General features: G+C 43.1%; 1 protein-coding gene across 1 annotated transcript in view; it reads left to right on the forward strand.

Moving 5' to 3' along the window:
• LOC137091674 (cytolytic toxin-alpha-like) overlaps positions 1-21482 on the forward strand; it is a 96615-nt gene extending 75133 nt beyond the window's left edge. The window contains exons 6-7 of the mRNA XM_067456311.1: positions 20541-20576; positions 20789-21482. Coding sequence (XP_067312412.1) covers positions 20541-20576; positions 20789-21318 — 566 coding nt within the window. The 3' untranslated portion in view covers positions 21319-21482. The remainder of the gene's footprint in view (positions 1-20540; positions 20577-20788) is intronic.
• Positions 21483-21954: the final 472 nt, after the last annotated feature.

Consider the following 21954-nt stretch of genomic DNA (forward strand, 5'->3'; position numbering starts at 1 on the left):
CGCCAGAAGCGTCAGGACGCTGAGTGTGGTTCCCCCCGCAGGAAAACGGTGTTTACCTCTGCCTACGGTACCTGTTGTCCTGCGGCGCCCTCTGGGGGCCGCGCTGCCAACCCCGCCACAACGCCGGGGCGCAGACGGTCCCCGCGGGCCACCCGAGGGTGGTCCGCTCCCCCCTCGTGGGGCTCCCGAGCAGTCAAGTCAGTTGTTCCCTGCCGGTCCGCCGCTTCAGGGCGCTGTGCTTGCTGTTCAAAATACACCAGAGGCCAGCCTCGAGAGGCTGGTTCCCTTAGTAGATTTTCTAGACGATTGGAAACGTCTGTCAAATATATCTCGTTGGGTCCTGCAGATAATCGAAAGGGGGGTACGCGATTCAATTCAAAAGGCGGCCACCTCCTTTCAGCGGTGTCCTACCCACAGAGGTGGGCCCGGAGCAGGCTCTGGTAATGGCACAAGAAGTAGAGACACTCCTGCCAAAGGGGGCTATAGAAAGGGTTCCTCCTCCCGGCAGGGAGTCTGGGTTTTACAGCTGTTACTTCATCGTGCCGAAGAAGGATGGGGGGTTGCGCCCTATATTAGATCTGCGCCTATTAAATCGCTCTGTGGCAAAGCTCAAGTTCAAGATGCTCACACTCAGACAGATTGTATCGCAGATCAAGTCGGAGGATTGGTTTGTGACCATAGACCTCAAAGATGCGTACTTCCATGTGTTGGAAACTCAGAAGTGAAGACCAGGAGAGCTTAGGTATATCTTTCGGGCAGGCGTTCCTCTTTATTGAGAAACACACGTGCCATCTGTGGCTGCAGTCGTCCAAGTCTTATTCTAACAGTATACATTGTAATTTATCCACATTTCAGGGGGAGGGATATACACAGCAGAGGAGGAGACAATCTAAACAAAGGAATGCACATGCCGCCCAGGTAAAAGGGACACACCCCATACATTTCCATGTCACCAGTCCTAATCCTATCAGCATAACAGTACCAATCAGATGAATTGATGCAAATGTGATCACTGACAATGTTGCTTATAGATCAGGAAGTGCATAAAGACAAAAAGACTGATTAGCTTGATCTCCTTAGAATGTAGTCAGTCTGTACCTCCAAACTGTAAAGCATTATGTACATAACAAACTGTTAGTATACTATTACATTGGAACCTTGATATAACAATTTATAAATTTGTAATCCCACACGTCTCCATCCTTCCGCATCACAGGAAGTTTCTGAGGTTTGCCTTCGGGGGAGAGGCATACCAATATCGAGTACTTCCTTTCGGTCTAGCACTGTCACCCCGCACATTCACCAAATGTGTGGATGCGGCTCTGGCGCCATTGCGTCTGCAGGGCATCCGCATACTGAATTATATCGACAACTGGTTGATCCTAGCTCACACCGAGCAGATGGCGGTTCAGCATCGAGATGCTGTTCTCGCACACATGTCGAAATTGGGGTTGAGGCTGAACGCCAAGAAGAGTGTGCTTTCTCCGGCTCAGAGAACCACTTTTTTAGGCGTGAACTGGGATTCGGTAATTATGCGGGCGCAATTATCGCCAACACGCATAGCATCGATCCTGACAGCAGTCAAAGAACCGAAGCTAGACCGTGCCGTCACTGTGAAACAGTTCCAGAAACTGTTAGGTCTCATGGCAGCTGCGTCCAATGTGATACCTTTTGGCCTGCTGAACATAAGGCCGCTACAGTGGTGGCTCAGAACAAAAGGGTTCTCCCCGAGGGGAAATCCGCTCCGCACGATCAAAGTCACGCGGCGATGCCTTTGTGCTCTGGAAAAATGGAAAAATGTGGAAAAAGTGGAAAAATCCTGGGTTTCTGTCCCAGGGACCCGTGTTGGGGGCTCATGTTTGTCACGTAACGCTAACGACAGATGCTTCCCTCACGGGGTGGGGTGCGACCATGAGTGGCCGTTCATCCCAGGGTCTATGGCAGGAACACCAGCGGCTATGGCACATAAATCGGCTAGAGATGCTCGCTGTGTTTCTTGCATTGAAACAGTTTCTGCCCGACCTCAGGGGCCATCATGTATTAGTCAGGACAGACAATACATCGGTGGTCGCCTATATAAATCACCAGGGGGGTCTGAAGTCCCGTCCCTTACACAAACTGGCACGTCAGATCCTCCTGTGGGCCCAAGGGAAACTGCTTTCCGTCAGGGCAGTTTACATCCAAGGGGTCCTAAACATCATGACCATCCATAGGAGCTCCACCACCTCGGCCAGAATTCGAGGTGGTGGAGCTCCAATGGCAAAAATTCGGGAAAGCAGAGATAGACCTGTTTGCTTCGGCAGAGAATTCTCACTGTCCTCAGTGGTTCTCTCTGTCACATCCAGCCCCACTGGGGTTGGATGCCATGGTACAGGAGTGGCCGAGGCTGCCCCTGTACGAATTTCTGCCGATTGTCCTGCTTCCAGGAGTTCTGGAGAGGGTACGCCGGGACGTAGCCCAGGTACTTCTAGTGGCTCCGTACTGGCCGACCAGGATATGGTTTTCGGACCTAATATCCCTCCTGAATAGGCTCTCCGATGGCTCTCCGGTTGGTACAGTGCTGGAGTTCCTGCAGGCAAGGTTCTCGGCAGGGTTGATCCCCTCCACAATAAAGGTGTACGTGGCGGCCTTGGCTGCCTTCCACACCCCTTTGGGTGGAGTGTCTTTGGGAAGACACCCTCTAGTTACATGTTTCATCCGTGGTACTTTAAGGTTGAGGCCGGTGGTGCATTCGAGGGTCCCGACCTTGGACTTGGCCATTGTTTTACGGTGCTTGTCTGAGCCTCCGTTTGAACCTTTAGAGGAAGTTTCAGAGAAATTCCTCACCCTAAAGACAATCTTTCTATTGGCCATTTCATCTCTTAAAAGAATAGGAGACATTCAGTCCTTGTCGGTAGGGCCCTCATGTTTAGAGTTTGCGCCTGGTATGGTAAAGGCTTTCCTGCATCCCAGACCAGGTTACATGCCCAAGGTTCCTATGAGCCCACGGGGCCCCATTACTCTTCAAGCCGTCTGTCCTCCTCCATTTATGACGTCAGACCAGGAAAGACTAAATCTGCTGTGCCCGGTTAGGGCGTTAGACGCATATGTCCACAGAGCTGCCCTGTGGAGAAAATCTGATCAGCTTTTTGTCTGTTTTGGAGCCCCAAAGAAGAGGGCTCCCCTGTCTAACCAGAGAATGAGCAAGTGGGTGGTCAAGGCCATCTCACTTGCTTATGAGGCGGCCGGACAGCCATCTCCTTTGGATGTCCAGGCGCATTCTACCAGGGGTATGGCTGCTTCTAAAGCAGTTTTGTCGAGGGCTTCCCTCCAAGATATTTGTAATGCGGCAGGCTGGTCTTCGCCGCTTACCTTTGTCAGATTCTACGAGTTAGATGTGGCATCTACTGTTGGGGCGCAGGTGCTATCGTAGTCGTGTGCGCTATGGCTTCACACATACGAGGCACTTGGTCCTATGGCGATGTGGGTATAAGCGTACTAACCCTAACCCTAACCCAACCTTTAAAACACAGTTTGATTGCAAAATAGGATACTTGCATTTAAGTTTTAGGTGTGTAGGTCTGTTGCAGTTTCTTAAGGGTCTCTTCAAGGGGATGGAGTTCTTGGAGGAGTTTTCCGGGTGTGATTGCTGGTCGTGTCTTTCGGGCAGGTTTGCTCGTTTCTCCTTGCCCGCTCCTGGCTCAATCATTCATCTCTCCAGAGTGGCGGAAAAGTGCCATCTCTTCATCCCATCTCTCAAGTTGGAAGCGCGGGTCTCTCTTTGATGGAAGGCGCTTCACCAAGAGTCATTGTGGGTCTAGGTTTTATAGATGAGATAGGCTGAGATTATTCAATCAGGAGCAGAGTGGGTCACAAGACCCCCACTTCCTTGTGACTCAAACAAAAATGGGTGATGTATTAAGAGCCCATTTTCTTTATTTTCCCGGAAAGTGTATAGTTTCATATTGAAGCCATTTGTCGCATATTTAAATACCAAATTCATTGCCGTCGGGCATCTGTGATTGCAATGATACCATAAATGACAGTATTGACATTCAAGAATGCAGAGATACAGAATTTACAGTTACTAGCCTACAGAAATGGATTTTACACGCAGTAAACATCCAAGTTACTTCAAAACATCATACAAAACATTGCATCATCACAATACATATATTTGGTACATTGAAGAGGTAACTTAATCTAAAAGTCCATATATTGCTGATCTGTGTGTTCTCAGAGCAGTTTCTCTGTGTATGTGTGTCTGTGTGGGTCAGAGGTCGAAAGCAGGGGGGTTGTTTGGGTGATGTGTATGCTGCAGCCCAAAAGGCCTGAGGTGTCCAGGACTTCAACACACAAAATCCTTTCTTTGGGGATTATAATGTGGCGCCTCATCTGTTAATTAGTGGTATATTTGTAATACAAGGGACTTTTGTAGGATGATTAGATTATCCCAGGATCCGGTCAGATGGTTAATTATTAACTCACTACCATCTCCCAATGTCACTACAGCAGGTTGCCGTTGAGTTGCCGAAGAGCTGTGATCACTCTCATTCCAAAAAAGGAGACCTTACTGATATAAAAAACTTGCGCCCTGTCTCACTTCTCTGTACTGATTATAAACTGCTTTCCAAAGCATTGGCTAATAGGTTGGTGGCAGTATTGGATCAGGTTATCCATCAGGACCAGATGTACTGTGTCCCTGGTAGATCGATAGTTGACAATATTTATTTAATTAGAGATGTTTCATGTCTCTAAATTGTTTCATTTAGATATTGGCTTGATATCTTTAGATCAGGCGACGGCGTTTGATCGTGTTGAAAACTCTTATTTGTCGAGTACGTTAACATCGTTTGGTTTTTGTAAAAAAATTGTTGATATGATCAGGGTACTCTGTGACGTCGAGAGTACACTGAAAATAAATTGGTGGTTTATGTGCTCCATTCCAGGTTCTCAGAGGTATTAGACAAGGTTGTTCCTTGTCGGAAATGCTGTATTCTTTGGCCATTGAACCACTGCTTTAAAAAAAAGAAGTTATTTAAGTGGTTTGGTTTTACCAAGTTGTAATAATAAGATATGCTTGTCACCTTCTGCTAATGATATTATTGTAATGATCAACAAGAAAAGTGATGTACAGATTTTATTTTATCTTATTGAAGAGTTTAGAGCGGTGTCTTCTGCCAAGGTCAATTGGAAAAAAAGTCAGGCTATATTGTTAGGACAATGGTCTAATGGTAAACCTTGCCTTCCTGATGGGTTGTGTTGGGGCAAAGGGGGCATACAATATCTAGGTGTTTATCTAGGCATTGATAATGTTTTACAGAAGAATTGGGAGTGGGTGATGGAAAAAGTTAAAGGTCGCTTAGATAAATGGAAGTGGTTATTGCCAAATATGTCATATAGGGGGCGAACGCTCATTATCAACAACTTAGTGGCATCCTCACTTTGGCATACCCTTCTCCACAGTTTGTTGGCTGAAATTCAAGCTGTGCTGGTGAATTTATTTTAGGACAAATTACACTGGGTCTCACAGGGTGGGCAAGGTTTGATTAATTTACAAAGTAGAATGGCTGCTTTTCGTTTACAGGTTTTAAAAAGATTTTTGGATGGTTCATCAGATAGTGGCTGGCGTGCTGTTAGTTGTGCCATTTTGCATACCATTGGAGGTTTTGGACTGGATAAATCCCTCTTTTTAAAGGATCCAACTAAACTGGTTTTATCAGGGCTACCTGCTTTTTATCAGAACCTTTTTAAGGTGTGGAGTCTTTCGTGTTCACAAGACTGAGAACTCATACTCGCTTAATTGGTTATTACAAGAACCATTAATAATGGGGGCCCGCTTGGACATTTCCACTCACTGCTATTTACCGGGGATCAGTGTCCTATTGAAGAAATCCAAAGTTTTCACTTTGGGACATTTATTGACTGTAACTGGGCCTCATTTTGAACATGTGGAGGAAGCATCTACATTTTTGGGATAAAACTCAAATCATGTTTTACAGTTGATGAAGAACACATGTTGAGAGATTTTTTCACAGGGGTTAATACTCCTGACATTCAATATTCTTTTTTGTGTGGTGGTGCAGCCTAATCTTGATGAAAGTTCAGGCTTGGTACTAAGATCTTGTGAATCCTTGTATTTAGATTTCTTGTCAAGTAGTAACCTGCTCAACCAAAGTTGTATCAATGTTCAAATTTAGGTTACAAGGTTTATTTAACAAGTGTTTAGTACCAAAAACAATACATTTGGTCTTAGAAATATTTAGTACTAATTTGTTCAAATTAACCCAGTTGATAATCAAATTTAATTGGTTTTGAAGGTTCATACTTAGATCGGTTATTGAAGGAGATGCACAAAATAAACTTGCATCATCTGCATACAGTACAACTTCTGCATTTCTAACAACATGGGGCAAATCATTCACAAAAATTGAAAATAAGAGTGGACCCAGACAGCTGCCCTGTGGAATACCGCATGATATACATTTACTATCAGAAAAACTACCATTAAAAAATACTTGCTGAGTTCTGCCATATAGATAACTCCTTATCAGTGAAGCAGACAATTGTGAGAATCCATAATACTTGAGCTTTGACAACAGAATATCATGGTCAATTACATCAAATGCAGCTGTAAAATCTAAAAGTACTGCACCAACAAGTCTTTTATTCTCTATATATGTAAGCCACTGATCAACCATATGCACTAATGCAGTGTTAGTTGAATGGCCTGGTCTATAGGCATGCTGTGAACTCGTTAGCAATTCATTTAATGTAAAGTACTCTAGCATTTGATTAAAAAGTAACCTTTCAAATATTTTGCTTAATACAGGAAGAATATGAATTGGTCTGCAATTAGAAGGAGTAAACCCTGCCTTTTCATCTTTCAGTAAAGGCACAATTTTAGACTGTTTCCATATCTTCGGAAACACTCCGCTGAGAACTGACCTATTAAAGATGTGACATATTGGTTTGGACAAAATATTTGCAACAATTTTAAAAATTTTGCCATCAAGATGATCATTACCAGGGGTTTTCTCATCAGATAAAGAGAGAAGCAACTTCTTAACGTTGTCCTCATCACAAGTATTAAATGACAGGGAGCAAATTTTCCCTCTCATAATAAATCTAACATTGTCACAAGGAGATTCAGTGTCTTGCATTGTCATACAAGATCTTAATTGTTCTACTTTGCATATAAAAAAATCATTCAAATGATTGGCAATATCACAAGGTTTACTTAAAATGTCACCATCATTAGTCTCCATGTACATATTCAAATTATTTGACTTTTTACACATCAATTCCTGTAATACTTTCCACAATTGTTTGCTATCATTCCTAGAATTGGAGATTTTTTGTCCATAATATGCTTTCTTTTTTATGTTATTTAGTTTTGTAGCTTTGTTTCTCAACTTGCGATAATGTGCTCTGTCTACATCACATTTTGATTTGAAGGCCATATCTTTGGCATTGTCCCTTTGCCTCATGAGGGACATTAGCTCTTCATCTAACCATGGAGCACTGTTGATTTTTATAGATTTTTTCCGAAGAGGTGCATGTTTATCAACTATTTTACTAAGAGTGTCCATAAAAATGTTAAGAGAAGCATTTACATCCTCCTCCTGAAGAACTGCAGACCAATTTGAGTTATTGACCTCATCAACAAACAATCTAGGATTAAAGTTTTTATATGATCTACGATACATGATCCTTCCACCAGATTTAGGAATTTTCATCATTATTGAAATTGCTATCAGGTTATGATCACTGCATCCTACCCCCACAGAAACAGCTTGTTAACATAAATCAGGAACATTAGTAAAGATATGATCTATGCATGTTGATTTAGATGTATTATCCATAGCAATTCTTGTGGGTTGTGTCACCACTTGTTTGAGATTGCATACAGTAGCCATTGTAAACAACTTTTTATGCAATGAGCACTTTTTTGAAAACCAATCAATATTAAAATCCCCAAGCAGAAAGATATCCTTATTTTGATCTGAAACCATGTCCATATTTTCACATATTTTTTGTACATACTCTACGTTTGAGTTTGGAGGTCTATAACAGCAACCAACCAAAAATGGCTTATTAAATGGAAGTTTAATCTCTAACCATATTATTTCAATATCTCTGCACATTAAATCTGATTTAAATGTAGCAACAATATTCTCCTTTATATAAAACGCAACTCCCCCACCATTTTGATTTCTATCTCTTCTATATAATTTGTATTTATCAACAGTAAGCTGTGAGTTCTCAAAACTGTCGTCTAGATGTGTTTCAGATAAAGCTAAAACATGAATATTTTCTGTTGAACAGATTCTTGTGATTTCATGAATCTTGTTTCTAAGACTGCATATGTTTAAATGAGCTAAAAGTAATCCTTTTTTTGACAAGTTTACAAATAAAGATGACATATTTACAAAAGATTAAAAACATCAATGAAACACAATTGGAGTTGGATAGTAAACAAAGTCAGTTATTCTCTTTGTCCAATGGCAGGCCAAATGATAAGTTTGTCATACCTTAGACTGGCTCTTTCACCTTTTTCTCTGGCTGCTTTCAGTTTAGGCAGCAATTCCCTTCTCCTTTGCTGCACCACATCTGAAAAGTCTTCGTTGATGTAAATATTTGTGCCCTTTAATTTCTTCGCAGAAAAAAGGATGCGTTGGCGATCTTTAAATCTCAAAAACTTAACAACAATTTTCCTCTGCTTTCTTCCTTCCTGGAACTGGCCCATCCGATATGCTCGCTCAATCTCAATTTTTGTACCATCGAGACCCAAATTCTCAGATAGCACTTGTTGAATCTTGATTTCTAGTCCACTCACAGTTTCTCCTTTTTCCTCTGCAATCCCATCAATTAGAAGATTGGATCTCCTGGACTGATTATCAATGTAGTCCAACTTATTAAATAACTCATCCATTTCCTGCCTTGACTTTGCAATACTGCTTTCAAATGATTTGATTTTTACATCAATGTCTATATATCCTTTTTTCATATCTTCCATGATGCCTTGAGTGAATTGTAGACTTGTTTTCAACTCCTGGACATCTCTAATAACACCATCCAGCCTTTTTGTGTTTCCATCCATGATTATTTGAATAAAACTCTTAAAGTTTTCTTGTTGCTGTTGTAGCATGTCCTTGTAGAATTCTTTCTGCTGATCCAGTAACTGGGTAAGTGTACTCATGGTCACAACAGCATCCTCATCAGGCATTGCTTTAGATTTAGGAGGCATGATTACTCACTCTTACCACGATGTACCAAGTTAGATGTTAAGGTGAGGATAGATCTTCAGGCCTAGCAAGGCCAGAAGCCTCCAAAGCGTGGTATAAACTGTTGCAAATTACAAAGTTCTTTACAACTCGATGCTCTCAAAATCCACCGTTTGTGATCAAAGTGCATATATTAAGCAAATCTCAAACTTTATTTAATGGTCCTTAATGCGATTAAGTAGATTTTTAATAGATTGTAGGCAGCCAAGAACTCAGAGAAAAGGCATGGCAGCCATCTTGAATGTAGTAAAGGCAAAAAGTTGTATAGAGCCTGTGTCATGGTTTTTAATAAGAAAATGCTTGATAGAACTGATACACCATGGCGGTCTGTTCTTAAACTGAGTAAAGATGTACAACCTGAATGGAGGTCGTTATATAAACCACCATTATCCAAAAGGGTAGGTGATATACAATGGAGAATTCTCCATGGTGCCATTGCAGTTAATTATTTTATTTCAGTATTAAATCCTGAAGTCAGTTCAGCATGTCCTTTTTGTATTCAAAGAGAGACATTTTTTGCTTTTATGCAGTGTGTTAGATTGGCAGGTTTATTTATAAAGTTGAAAGTTTTGTTTGGAAAACTTAATGAATTGTTTTGTATTGAAACTTTCATTTTGGTTTTTAAGTACTTTCGGAAAAAAAACGTTTCATTTGTCAATTGTTGAATTTTATTTTAGGGCAAGCAAAAATGGCTATTTATGTTAGCAGGAAAAATAAAGTGGAACAAAGGTCTGATGATGATGTTGACATGTGCTTTTCAATTTTGATCAAAGCTAGAATTTTGATTGATTTCATTTTTTATTAAATTATGGAAGATCTTACAAGTTTTAATTTGATTTGGTGCAGTGTGTGAAGTGTGTGATGGCAATTTGGTGTGTTCTTTTTAAGTTTAAGGTGTATTTGTGGAGATATAAATTGTTGAAAGGTTAATATTTATATTGCTGGTGTACTGTAAATAGATAATGGATTAATTGTAAATAAAGTTTTTCAAAAATCAAAATCTCTCTCTCTCTCTCGCTCTCTCTCTCTCTCTCTGTGCATGCGTGAGTGTCTGTTGAGTGAGTCGAGTGAATCTGAGAGTGGTTGCGGTTTTTCTTTCATCTAAAGGTCTGTCAATTTTTAAATGTTTTTTCACTTTACGGTTTTATATCACTTTTTTCTGTGGACTGGGATAGGTTTGAGCAACTCACCCGGCGGCAAGGGTTTAAGGTGCCGGTCGGTGTTGAGTGTCCGGTCGAGGAAGTTGTTTTAGTGGTTGGAGAGGTGGTGGGTCACGATTGTATCCGATCAGCGTCTAGGATGAACGGTGCTGTTGTTTTGTTCTTGGATAAAGTTGAGAAATTCAATGAAATTGTAGAAAGAGGCTTAGTACTCAACGAACGTTTCATTAAGATTTTTCCACTTGTTAATCCTGCAAGGAAAGTTGTTATCGAATGTGCCCCCATTCATCAGTGATGAAGTGTTGCAAAGTGAGCTGTCTAGATATGGACAGTTCGCGTCCGCAATAAAAAAAATTCCGCTGGGTTGTAAGTCTCCCCTGTTAAAACATGTGGTTTCTTTTCGTAGGTTTGTTTACATGGTACTGAGAATGGATATTGAGGAAATAAATGTTGCTTTCAAGTTTAAAGTTGATTATGTTATCTTTGCTACGACTGAAAACATGAAGTATTTTGGATGTGGAAAGGAAGGGCATTTAGTGTGTTCCTGCCCTGAACAATGTAAATGTAGCAAACTCTGCAGATGAAAATGGACCTCAAAATCAAAAGTTGAACCAAGTAACTGATGGGGCAGAAGATAGGGAAGCTGATGGAATACCAGAAATGAATGTAAATGTGAAGAAAGGGTTAGGGTTAGGGAGTAAAAAGGTGAATCTGAGAAGTGATGAGACAATGGATATTGAGCTTGGTGAGGTGGAGAATGAAACCCTTAATGAAGAGGAGAATATTTTTCAAGTGGCAGCAGTGAAAAGAAAGTTAAATGCTTATGAAGTAGCTGAAAAGTGTAAGAAAAAGATGCAGGATGATGATTAAAATACACAATTTTCTGATATATCTGATTCGGGAAGTGAGCAAGAGGTGTCTGAAGCCTCTGTGGAAGATAATGTGGTGCAAAATTACAAAAGGAATGAGAAATGTGTCACAGACACGCCAGGCTCCCACGTCACTGACACCCCATGTGTACTCTCCCCAGAATACTGATTACACGCACCTGCACCTCATCAGCACTCACTCACACACAGCATAAAACACATGCTCACACACACTACAGTGTCCGGTCTCGTTTGCACAAGGTACTAACCTGCTCTGCTTACCTTAAGGACTCCCTCGAAGTGTGTTACTTCATTCTCCAGCGAATTCCAAGTCTCAGACGATCTCCAGTGTCCAGCGTGTGTGTGTTCTGTGTTCTCCATTCATCTCCTCCTGAGCCTACCAAGACCATCACCTCTTCACCCAAGAACCTGATTCACCGTCACCTCACTTCACTCTGCCACAGTCACTCTCTACTGGTGCCCTTGCAATAAACTCTGTTAAACATCTCCTGTCTCCGTCTAGTCTGTACCGTAAAAGAAGACCGGACCTAGACAGCGGGCACCAGTATGAGCCACCCGGATCCCTTCCAAGAGCTGGTGGATGCCGTACGCCGTGCACTCACTGCCACTTCACTGGCACCGGCACCGGCAAGCACTTCCGCATACACCAGCGTCACTTCTTCATCCCCGGATTTCGCCAGTCCCATGGCCAAGCCGGCGCCCTTCTCTGGATCGGCAGAGGATTGCAACAGATTCCTTTTGCAGTGCTCGCTGGTCCTGGAGATGCAACTGCACCTTTACCCATCGGATCGCGCCCGCGTGGCCTTTATCATCTCGCAACTGAGCGGTAAGGCCCTACGCTGGGCGGAAACTTTATATTCGCAAGATAATCCCATTGTAGAATCATTGTCAAATTTCCTCTCCCATTTCAAAGATGTTTTCTGAAAGCCTGCCTGGGACGCTTCTGTGGGTGAGAAGTTATATCATCTTAAACAGAATAACATGTCCGTAAATGAGTATGCTTTACAGTTCAGAACCCTGGCCACCGCTAGCAGATGGAACGAACAGGCGCTTCTCACCACCTATCGCCAAGGTCTGGATCCACGCGTACGGTTGCATCTCGCTGCATACGAGGATACCATCGGCTTAGAACACTTCATCCAACTGTCCATCCGCTTCGCCACTCGTATGCAGGCGTGTCTGGAAGAACACCAGGACCAGTTCCCGAGCCTGCCGTCCCTCTGCCGACCAGTATCCGTCAGCCCTCCAGAACCAGTCTCTGAGCCCATTCAAGTAGAGAATGCGAGATTGACCCCCGTGGAACGGAGGAGACTGCTCGGACAGGGACTATGCCTTTATTGTGCGGTTTCTGATCACTTCATCTCCAAATGTCCCACGCTTCCACCTCGTCCTTTGGTGAGTGTGATATACCCTTCATTGTACAGAAGTAAACCGTTAACCACCACTGTGAACCTCATTACTGCTGATGTTTCCTTATCAGTCCATGCCCTCCTCGTCTCCGTTTCCGCGGGGAACTTTATATCCGGTGCCCTCTGCCGTCAGCTCCGTCTCCCGACGACTCTCACTCCTTCCACCTACCAAATCGAATCAGTAACGGGTAAACCCCTTAGTCTGCGGAAGGTAGAACTCCTCGCCGGGCTCCTTCCGCTCCAGTCCGGCATACTCCACACGGAGGAAATACATCTACTGGTTCTGGAGGATTCCACTGCTGACGTGATCCTAGGGCGCTCCTGGCTGGAGCAGCATAACCCCATCATCTCCTGGAAGTCCGGTGAGGTCCTAAAGTGGGGCGATCAATGCTTCTCCAGCTGCCTGTCCCTCCTGTGTTATCTTCTAGGAAGATTCCTGTCTGTGCCACCTCCATCAAGAGGTGGCACAGAGCCCCATCGATCAACGTTCTGTCCAGATTCCCTCCTGTTACGCCCCCTTTAGCGACGTGTTCTGCCCTCACCGGGCTTCCAAGCTGCCTCCTCATCGGCCATGGGACTGTACCATCGATCTGCTTCCGGGTGAGCCATTGCCCATGGGGAAGATCTATCCCCTATCCCTTCCGGAGAAGAAGGCCATGGAAGAGCACATCCTTGAGGCGCTCGACCAGGGCTACATCAGACCATCGACGTCCCCTGCTGCCTCGAGTTTCTTCTTCGTGGCCAAAAAGGACGGAAGCTTGCATCGACTACAGACCACTCAATAACATCACTGTAAAGTTCCGTTATCCCCATCCTCTCGTCCCAACAGCGCTGGAACATCTCCGAGGTGCCACTGTGTTCACCAAGCTGGACCTCCGCAGCGCCTATAACCTCATCCGGATACGTGAGGGGGATGAGTGGAAGACAGCATTCGTGACACCTACTGGCCATTATGAGTACCTTGTCATGCTCTATGGACTCGCCAACGCCCCCTCTGTATTCCTTCCACCAGCCCTCAGTGCAGTTCCTTGGATATAACATCGACCGCAGTGGCATCCGGATGGACGAGGGGAAGGTGGAAGCCATCAAGTCCTGGGCACTCCCTTCCACCATCAAGGAACTCCAACGTTTTCTGGGCTTTGCAAATTTCTACCGCCGTTTCATCAAGAATTACAGTATCATCTCCGGTCCCCTCACACATCTCCTGCAATGCAAGCCCAAGTCTCTGTCCTGGACTCCAGCGGCCACGCAAGCCTTCGACGAGTTGAAAGAAGCCTTCTGCACCACTCCCCTCCTGGTACACCCGGATCCTGACCTCCCTTTCGTCGTGGAAGTAGACACCTCCACCACCGGAGCGGGAGCGGTCCTATCCCAGCAGCAGTGGACGCCCAGCCGCCTCCACCCATGCGCCTTCTTCTCCCGGAAGTTCAACCCGGTGAGGGGTAAACTACGACATCGGCAACCGGGAGCTCCTCGCCATCAAACTCGCCCTAGAAGAGTGGAGGCATTGGTTGGAGGGAGCTAAGCACCCGTTTCTCGACCTAACTGACCATAAGAACCTCGAATATCTAAGGGATGCCAAGAGACTCAACCCTCGCCAGGCCAGATGGGCACTCTTCTTTACGAGGTTCAACTTCCAGATCGCCTACCTTCCCTGGGTCCAAGAAAGTAAAGACCGACGCTCTCTCCCACCTACATAGCCCTGAGGGACCCCCTGAGAAACCCGAACCAGTTCTTCCAGAGAAAGTCTTCGTGAGCCCTATCTCCTGGTTGGAAGAGACCCTTCCCTCCTCCAATGCCTCCGCTCCGCCGGGTTGCCCTCCAGACCATCGGTACATCTTACGGGCACAGCGCACACCCTGATTCACTGATTCACTCCGCACACTCATCATTGGGCACTGGCCACCCAGGGACCAATGAAATCCTCTCGCTGCTACGGGACCGCTTCTGGTGGCCCAACATGGCAGCCGACGTCAAAAGGTACGTGAGAGGGTGCCGGGAGTGTGCCATCAGTAAGAGTCCTGGGCACCTCCCTGCCAGCAAACTCCTTCTGCTGCCCGTTCCAACTCGACCCTGGTCACACCTAGGCGTCGACTTTATCACAGATCTGCCTCCGTCTGATGGTTTCACCTGCATCCTGGTGGTAGTGAATAGATTCTCCAAGTCCTGTCGCCTCATCCCCTTGAAAGGTCTGCCCACTGCACTCGAAACAGCGGCGATTATGTTCAACATCATCTTCAGGAATTATGGAATCCCAGAAGATATTGTGTCAGACCGAGGACCACAATTCATTTCCCGGGTATGGAAAGCTTTTCTCTCGCTCCTAGGTGTGACCGTCAGTCTCTCGTCTGGATACCATCCGCAGACGAACGGGCAGACGCAACGGAAGATCCAGGGCCCTCATTTATCAACAGTGCGTAGAAAAGGTTCTATAGTTCGTCGTACGACTGAAATTTAGAATGGTGTCTAAGTACAAGAAAATCCGTATTTATCAAACGTGCGTACACAGTTCTTACGCACATGAGTAAGCAATCGTTGTTGATAAATCCCACGTGCGTAAGTGCCATGCTCGTTCACGTTCACAGTCATTAGCATTCAGAAATGCCCCCAAAGAACCATATATGGTGACAACACATCCCTTTAAAAATCACGAGATTGTTTTTTTTTTTTCTATCACCGCAATTATGGCAAAAAGAGGAACTTCACAAACACAAAATGAGTCAATCATTTTGACGTTGACGGCAATGACAATGTTTAACAACAACAACAACAACAAATTTGCAACACAAATGATTTTTTGTCTAGCAGAGAACAGAATGAAACACTTTTCTATTTACATAATTACATTTGTTGGTTTATGATGGTGCTTTTATGGCGATGTGGGTCAGTCTGTGGCTCCAAATCTGTTTGGAAATCTGGCGATAGCATGCAAGCCCCATTTTATTTTGGCTTGTTGAGGATTTCAGTAAGGGAACTGTGGGTTGGGTCCAAGGAAATAATAGATGTATTATTGATAGTAATAGATGAAGATATCATTTTAAGACAATGCATAATTTTATATATAAATTTAGTGTCAAATAAATTTAGCACGATCATTCGAATATACTCCCAGGTTTCTACTGATACAAAGCCATATGTTAATTGCTGAAGTAACCCTTTACATGCTGTTTTATGTGTAGTATCGCTGTTCTACCACTAGATTCTCTGCGTAAGCATGCTCAGAGGTGTGCTTATATTTACACACATTTCTACGTATAAGTACAAGTTGGTAAATCCCACACTTTGCGTGAAACTGTTCTTACGCACTCACTACACACAGAACTGTGCGTACGCACCCTTGATAAATGAGGGCCCAGGAGATCGGAAGATTCCTCCGTACCTTCTGTCACAGCCACCAGAACTCCTGGAACCAGTTTCTAGGATGGGCCGAGTACGCCCAAAACTCCTTGCGCCAACCCAGCACTGGACTCACGCCCTTCCAGTGCGTGCTGGGATACCAACCCCCCTTGTTCCCCTTGTCGGAGGAACCATCGGATGTCCCAGCAGTTGACTACTGGTTCCGGGAGAGCGAGAGGGTCTGGGACTCCGCACACCACCACCTGCAGCGAGCTCTCCGCAGGCATAAGATGGCAGCCGACCTCCACGCCCACCTTCCAACTGGGACATAAGGTTTTGGCTGTGAACGCAGGACATTCGCTTACGCCTGCCATGCAAGAATCTAAGTCCCAGGTTCATTGGTCCCTATAAGATCCTGAAGCAGATCAATCCCGTCACCTACCAGCTCCAGCTTCCCCCCGAGTTCCGCATCCACCCCACATTCCATGTCTCACTCCTCAAGCCTCACTATCCCTTTGTCTCTCCCTCCACAGAGCCTGGCATTGATGAGGAGACCCCCCTCCCACTCATCGTTCATTACAACCCATCATTCATTAGCTTTCCACCAGCCAGGAGCTTGTACTGCTACTGTATTTTACATTTGACATTTTTTACATTTATGCATTTAGCAAACGCTTTTATCCAAAGCAGCTTACTAATGAGGAGTACAGGAAGCGATCTGTCATGAAGAGGCGAAGACTGCTGACCAGTTATAAGTTACAGATCCTACTAATGTTAATTTGCGTGACTTCAAAACTACATATTTGAAACAATGTGAAACAAAAACAGGTTAACTTTATAGTTCTGTCATGTGAATTTGTGATTTAAACTTTGTAGGGAAGTTTTCATTATCCATGCCAAATAATATACACTCAACCCAGTGGCCCTCATTTATCAATCTTGCGTAGAAACTGGTGTATATGTTGGCGTAAGATTATGCTTACACTCCTCTCATCGCCTGATTTATGAAGCTGTGCGTACCTCTGCAATCCAGGTGTACGCAATACTTGCCCTTGATAAATGCCGCGGCTGAAAACGATCGCCATTAGAATAACTCGCCCCTATATATTCAAGTCTCCACCTCCTCCACGCCTTCATTTTACGCCATGGACACACAGAAGACGGCAAAGAAGCGAAACTTCTCCGACGTGGAGATCGGGCGCGCTCAATCATCTCACTAGTCAGAGCACTGATTAGCACATAAGTCAATGGGCTGACTCCCTGATCAGTGTCCTGACAAATGAACTAGTGAGATGATGGACGCGCCCATCAAGACCATCACCAGGGAATTGGAAAAAAAACCCGAAATTGTTTTATTTGGGAGTTTAAAGAGCGGGATTAAAGGCACCTACAAAAACAAAATATGGACCCAAATTACGAGTAGCCTACTTTTAATAGAGTGGAGGTTGAGAAGCGCACTCCAGCAGTTTAAAGCTGTTTGGATGATAAATTACCATCACAATGCATTATTTTACAGCACATGTTTTGAAACAATTACCATTTAATTTCATATCACGGCACATACAATCTTGTTCAAAATAATAGCAGTACAATGTGACTAACCAGAATAATCAAGGTTTTTAGTATATTTTTTATTGCTACGTGGGAAACAAGTTACCAGTAGGTTCAGTAGATTGTCAGAAAACAAACAAGACCCAGCATTCATGATTTGCACGCTCTTAAGGCTGTGCAATTGGGCAATTATTTGAAAGGGGTGTGTTCAAAAAAATAGCAGTGTCTACCTTTGACTGTACAAACTCAAAACTATTTTGTACAAACATTTTTTTTTTCTGGGATTTAGCAATCCTGTGAATCACTAAACTAATATTTAGTTGTATGACCACAGTTTTTTAAAACTGCTTGACATCTGTGTGGCATGGAGTCAACCAACTTGTGGCTCCTCTCAGCTGTTATTCCACTCCATGATTCTTTAACAACATTCCACAATTCATTCACATTTCTTGGTTTTGCTTCAGAAACAGCATTTTTGATATCACCCCACAAGTTCTCAATTGGATTAAGGTCTGGAGATTGGGCTGGCCACTCCATAACATTAATTTTGTTGGTTTGGAACCAAGACTTTGCCCGTTTACTAGTGTGTTTTGGGTCATTGTCTTGTTGAAACAACCGTTTCAAGGGCATGTCCTCTTCAGCATAGGGCAACATGACCTCTTCAAGTATTTTAACATATGCAAACTGATCCATGATCCCTGGTATGCGATAAATAGGCCCAACACCATAGTAGGAGAAACATGCCCATATCATGATGCTTGCACCTCCATGCTTCACTGTCTTCACTGTGTACTGTGGCTTGAATTCAGAGTTTGGGGGTAGTCTCACAAACTGCCTGTGGCCCTTGGACCCAAAAAGAACAATTTTACTCTCATCAGTCCACAAAATGTTCCTCCATTTCTCTTTAGGCCAGTTGATGTGTTCTTTGGCAAATTGTAACCTCTTCTGCACATGCCTTTTTGTTTAACAGAGGGACTTTGCGGGGGATTCTTGAAAATAGATTAGCTTCACACAGACGTCTTCTAACTGTCACAGTACTTACAGGTAACTCCAGACTGTCTTTGATCATCCTGGAGGTGATCATTGGCTGAGCCTTTGCCATTCTGGTTATTCTTCTATCCATTTTGATGGTTGTCTTCCGTTTTCTTCCACGTCTCTCTGGTTTTGCTCTCCATTTTAAGGCATTGGAGATCATTTTAGCTGAACAGCCTATCATTTTTTGCACCCCTTTATAGGTTTTCCCCTCTCTAATCAACTTTTTAATCAAAGTACGCTGTTCTTCTGAACAATGTCTTGAACGACCCATTTTCCTCAGCTTTCAAATGCATGTTCAACAAGTGTTGGCTTCATCCTTAAATAGGGGCCACCTGATTCACACCAGTTTCTTCACAAAATTGATGACCTCAGTGATTGAATGCCACACTGCTATTTTTTTGAACACACCCCTTTCAACTAATTCAACTAATTGCCCAATTGCACAGCCTTAAGAGCGTGCATATCATGAATGCTGGGTCTCATTTGTTTTCTGAGAATCTACTGAACCTACTGGTAACTTGTTTGCCACGTAGCAAAAAAAAAAAAAAAATACTAAAAACCTATTATTCTGGTTAGTCACATTGTACTGCTATTATTTTGAACAAGACTGTATATTGGGGTCTACAATAGTGATGATGATGTGGAGTACCATTCATTCACATTAATAATTACATAACATTTTGTAAAATTCTTATTATTATTTTAATTTTTATTCTTAATGACGCTTGTTATTTAGAAGAAGAATGTCGTTTTTATTGATTTTATTATTATTTAAAAGAAGAAGGTCATTTTTATTATTTTGTCAGTATGAATTATTTTAGTCCCAGTCCGTGCGCAGCTGCCGGGCCAGACGGGCCTGAAACGTCAGATAAAGTGCACAGGCTCGCGACTGGAGGAATACAGGCCTACAAATCAAACGATTTGGTAAAGTCACACAAATTAAACATTGACGTTCATGTTGCACAAAAATAAACACTGAATGTTGTTGTTGTGGTTTTTAACAGTGGGTCATATGTGTTTTGTGGTGTTAGGAATTGTTTTTCTGCGCATTTTCGCGCTAACTCAAAACGTGTGTACACCACCTCCTGAGCTGGCGTAGGATTTGAGCGTGCCGTACGCCAACGTCCATATTGATAAATATCAAAGTCACCGTGGGTTTGGGTGTACGCAAGGTGTACGCTGGAAATTTGGTGTACGCACTTTTGATAAATGAGGGCCAGTGTGTTTGGACTGGAAAAAGGTGGATAAAAAGTTACCAAAATGTATTATTTAAACCTCATAATGAAATACAAAATGAGGCTGGGGGGGGGGGGCTGTAAAAGGCCCCCTCTTTATCAAATGAATAAATACCCCCCTTGTGCTTTTGATGTCACTTTGAAGTGGAAAACTGATTAATGATTTTGTAAATAGTAAAAAAATAAAATAATTAGTACAAAATAGTATTTTTCTTTCTGTGTAAAGTCTGTGTTTATGGAAATATATTATACAGTTTGCAATTTTCAATCAATCAATCAACTTTATTTATATAGCGCTTTTACAATCACGATTGTGTCAAAGCAGCTTCACAGTGTCAAACAGGATAATATTGCGACAAAATTAGATTTGGCTGTGCAGTCGTACTGGAGAAAACAGCGATGTTATCAGCTTATTTTAATTTATCAAATAGCGACAATTTTGCAAGTTTTTGTTTTGCAGTTCTTACAGCAAAACACATTGACGCCACTTTTTTTACCCTCAATAGTGCTTGTGTCAGGATTTGGGCTCTGGAAACAGCAGCGGCATTTCTCTAAATATCTTCTGTGTTGGAGGATTTCTGCATGTGTTAGTAATGGATGCAGGATAATTTTCTCTTGACATGATGATAACACTCTTCATTTCTGTTGATTTCCACAGTCGCTGTTCCCGAGACCAGGGACGACTTCCTCCAATGTAAGTCACTGAGAACACAAGCAGAAAAACTCTGAGTGTGTTCATGTTCTTCCTGGAGAAGGGGAAACATGACAGAAGAGTTTTAGAGTTGATCATGTGAATGATGATTAAACTGAACTGAGACACTGCTGATATATTGAACATGAAGAGTTCAGCTACATTAAAAGATCAGATTCATAATTCCTGATGCTGATGTGTTTTCTCTCCATCAGATTTAATTCACCCCAATCTGGATATGAACACAGCACATAAACTTATCTCTGGGTGGAACCGAATGGTTGCTCGCACTAACACAGATCCAGTTCCTTATCATCATGACAGATTTGATGAACCATGGGCGGTGTTGTGTAGTGACAGTGTGACTGGACGCGCTTACTGGGAGGTTGAGAGGGGTGGGTTTGGTGATGTCTATATAGCAGTGTCATATAAGGGCATCCGCAGGAAGGGAGAGTATGATGAGTGTCTGTTTGGCCGTAATGATCAGTCCTGGAGTTTGTACTGCATGGTCATTCACAATCTTTATTGCTCAGTCTCACACAATAAAGTAGTGACTTCTCTCCCTGAAAAGCCCATGAGCACTATAGTAGGAGTGTATGTGGATCACAGTGCAGGGACTCTGTCCTTCTACAGCGTCTCTGGAGACACAATGAGCCTCTTCCACACAGTCCAGACCAGATTCACTCAGCCGCTTTATCCTGGGTTTGGGCTTAATTCTGCTTCCGCAACACTTAAACTGTTGTGATGAATTAATAAAAAGTAGAGAGATTCTACCCATAATGCTGTGAGCTCATGATAAATCAGTGACAGTGAGATGTTTTAGAGTCTTTTCATTGCATTAATACTACAGCTGAACTTCTGTCATTGAAACAACGTGTCTGTGTGTAATAAATTCTCATATAGACAATACGATCAGTGTGTGATGGTGTGTGTCTGTGCTTTTCTAAAGCTCTCTTTGTGTTGGTGTGGATCTGCTTCATTTAGACTTATTGTAGTATCAACCATTTATTAAAGTCAAGCCAAGTCACCTTTATTTATATAGCTCTTTTAGGCAAGGCAAGGCAGTTTTATTTGTATAGCACATTTCGGTAACACTTTATAATAACTACACACTCTGAAGCATTAGTAAATAGTTAATTCATCATTTATAAAGCATTAATAGACATTAATAGTTTATACATACAGATATAAATGCTTTATTCTTGATTTATTAGCATATCTATAATGTGTTTAAAAATTGTAGTGTGTGTGTGTGTGTGATGCAGTTCAGGTTTTATCAACCAATCAGGCAGGCCAAGTAATAAAAAATAATATTACAATTAATCGCGGGTGGATGTGAGATAAATCATTGTGTTTGTTTGAAATACATTTTGTGAGCCCT

The sequence above is a fragment of the Pseudorasbora parva genome, chromosome 10, assembly GCF_024679245.1.
Source record: "Pseudorasbora parva isolate DD20220531a chromosome 10, ASM2467924v1, whole genome shotgun sequence".
NCBI classification, from domain to species: domain Eukaryota; kingdom Metazoa; phylum Chordata; class Actinopteri; order Cypriniformes; family Gobionidae; genus Pseudorasbora; species Pseudorasbora parva.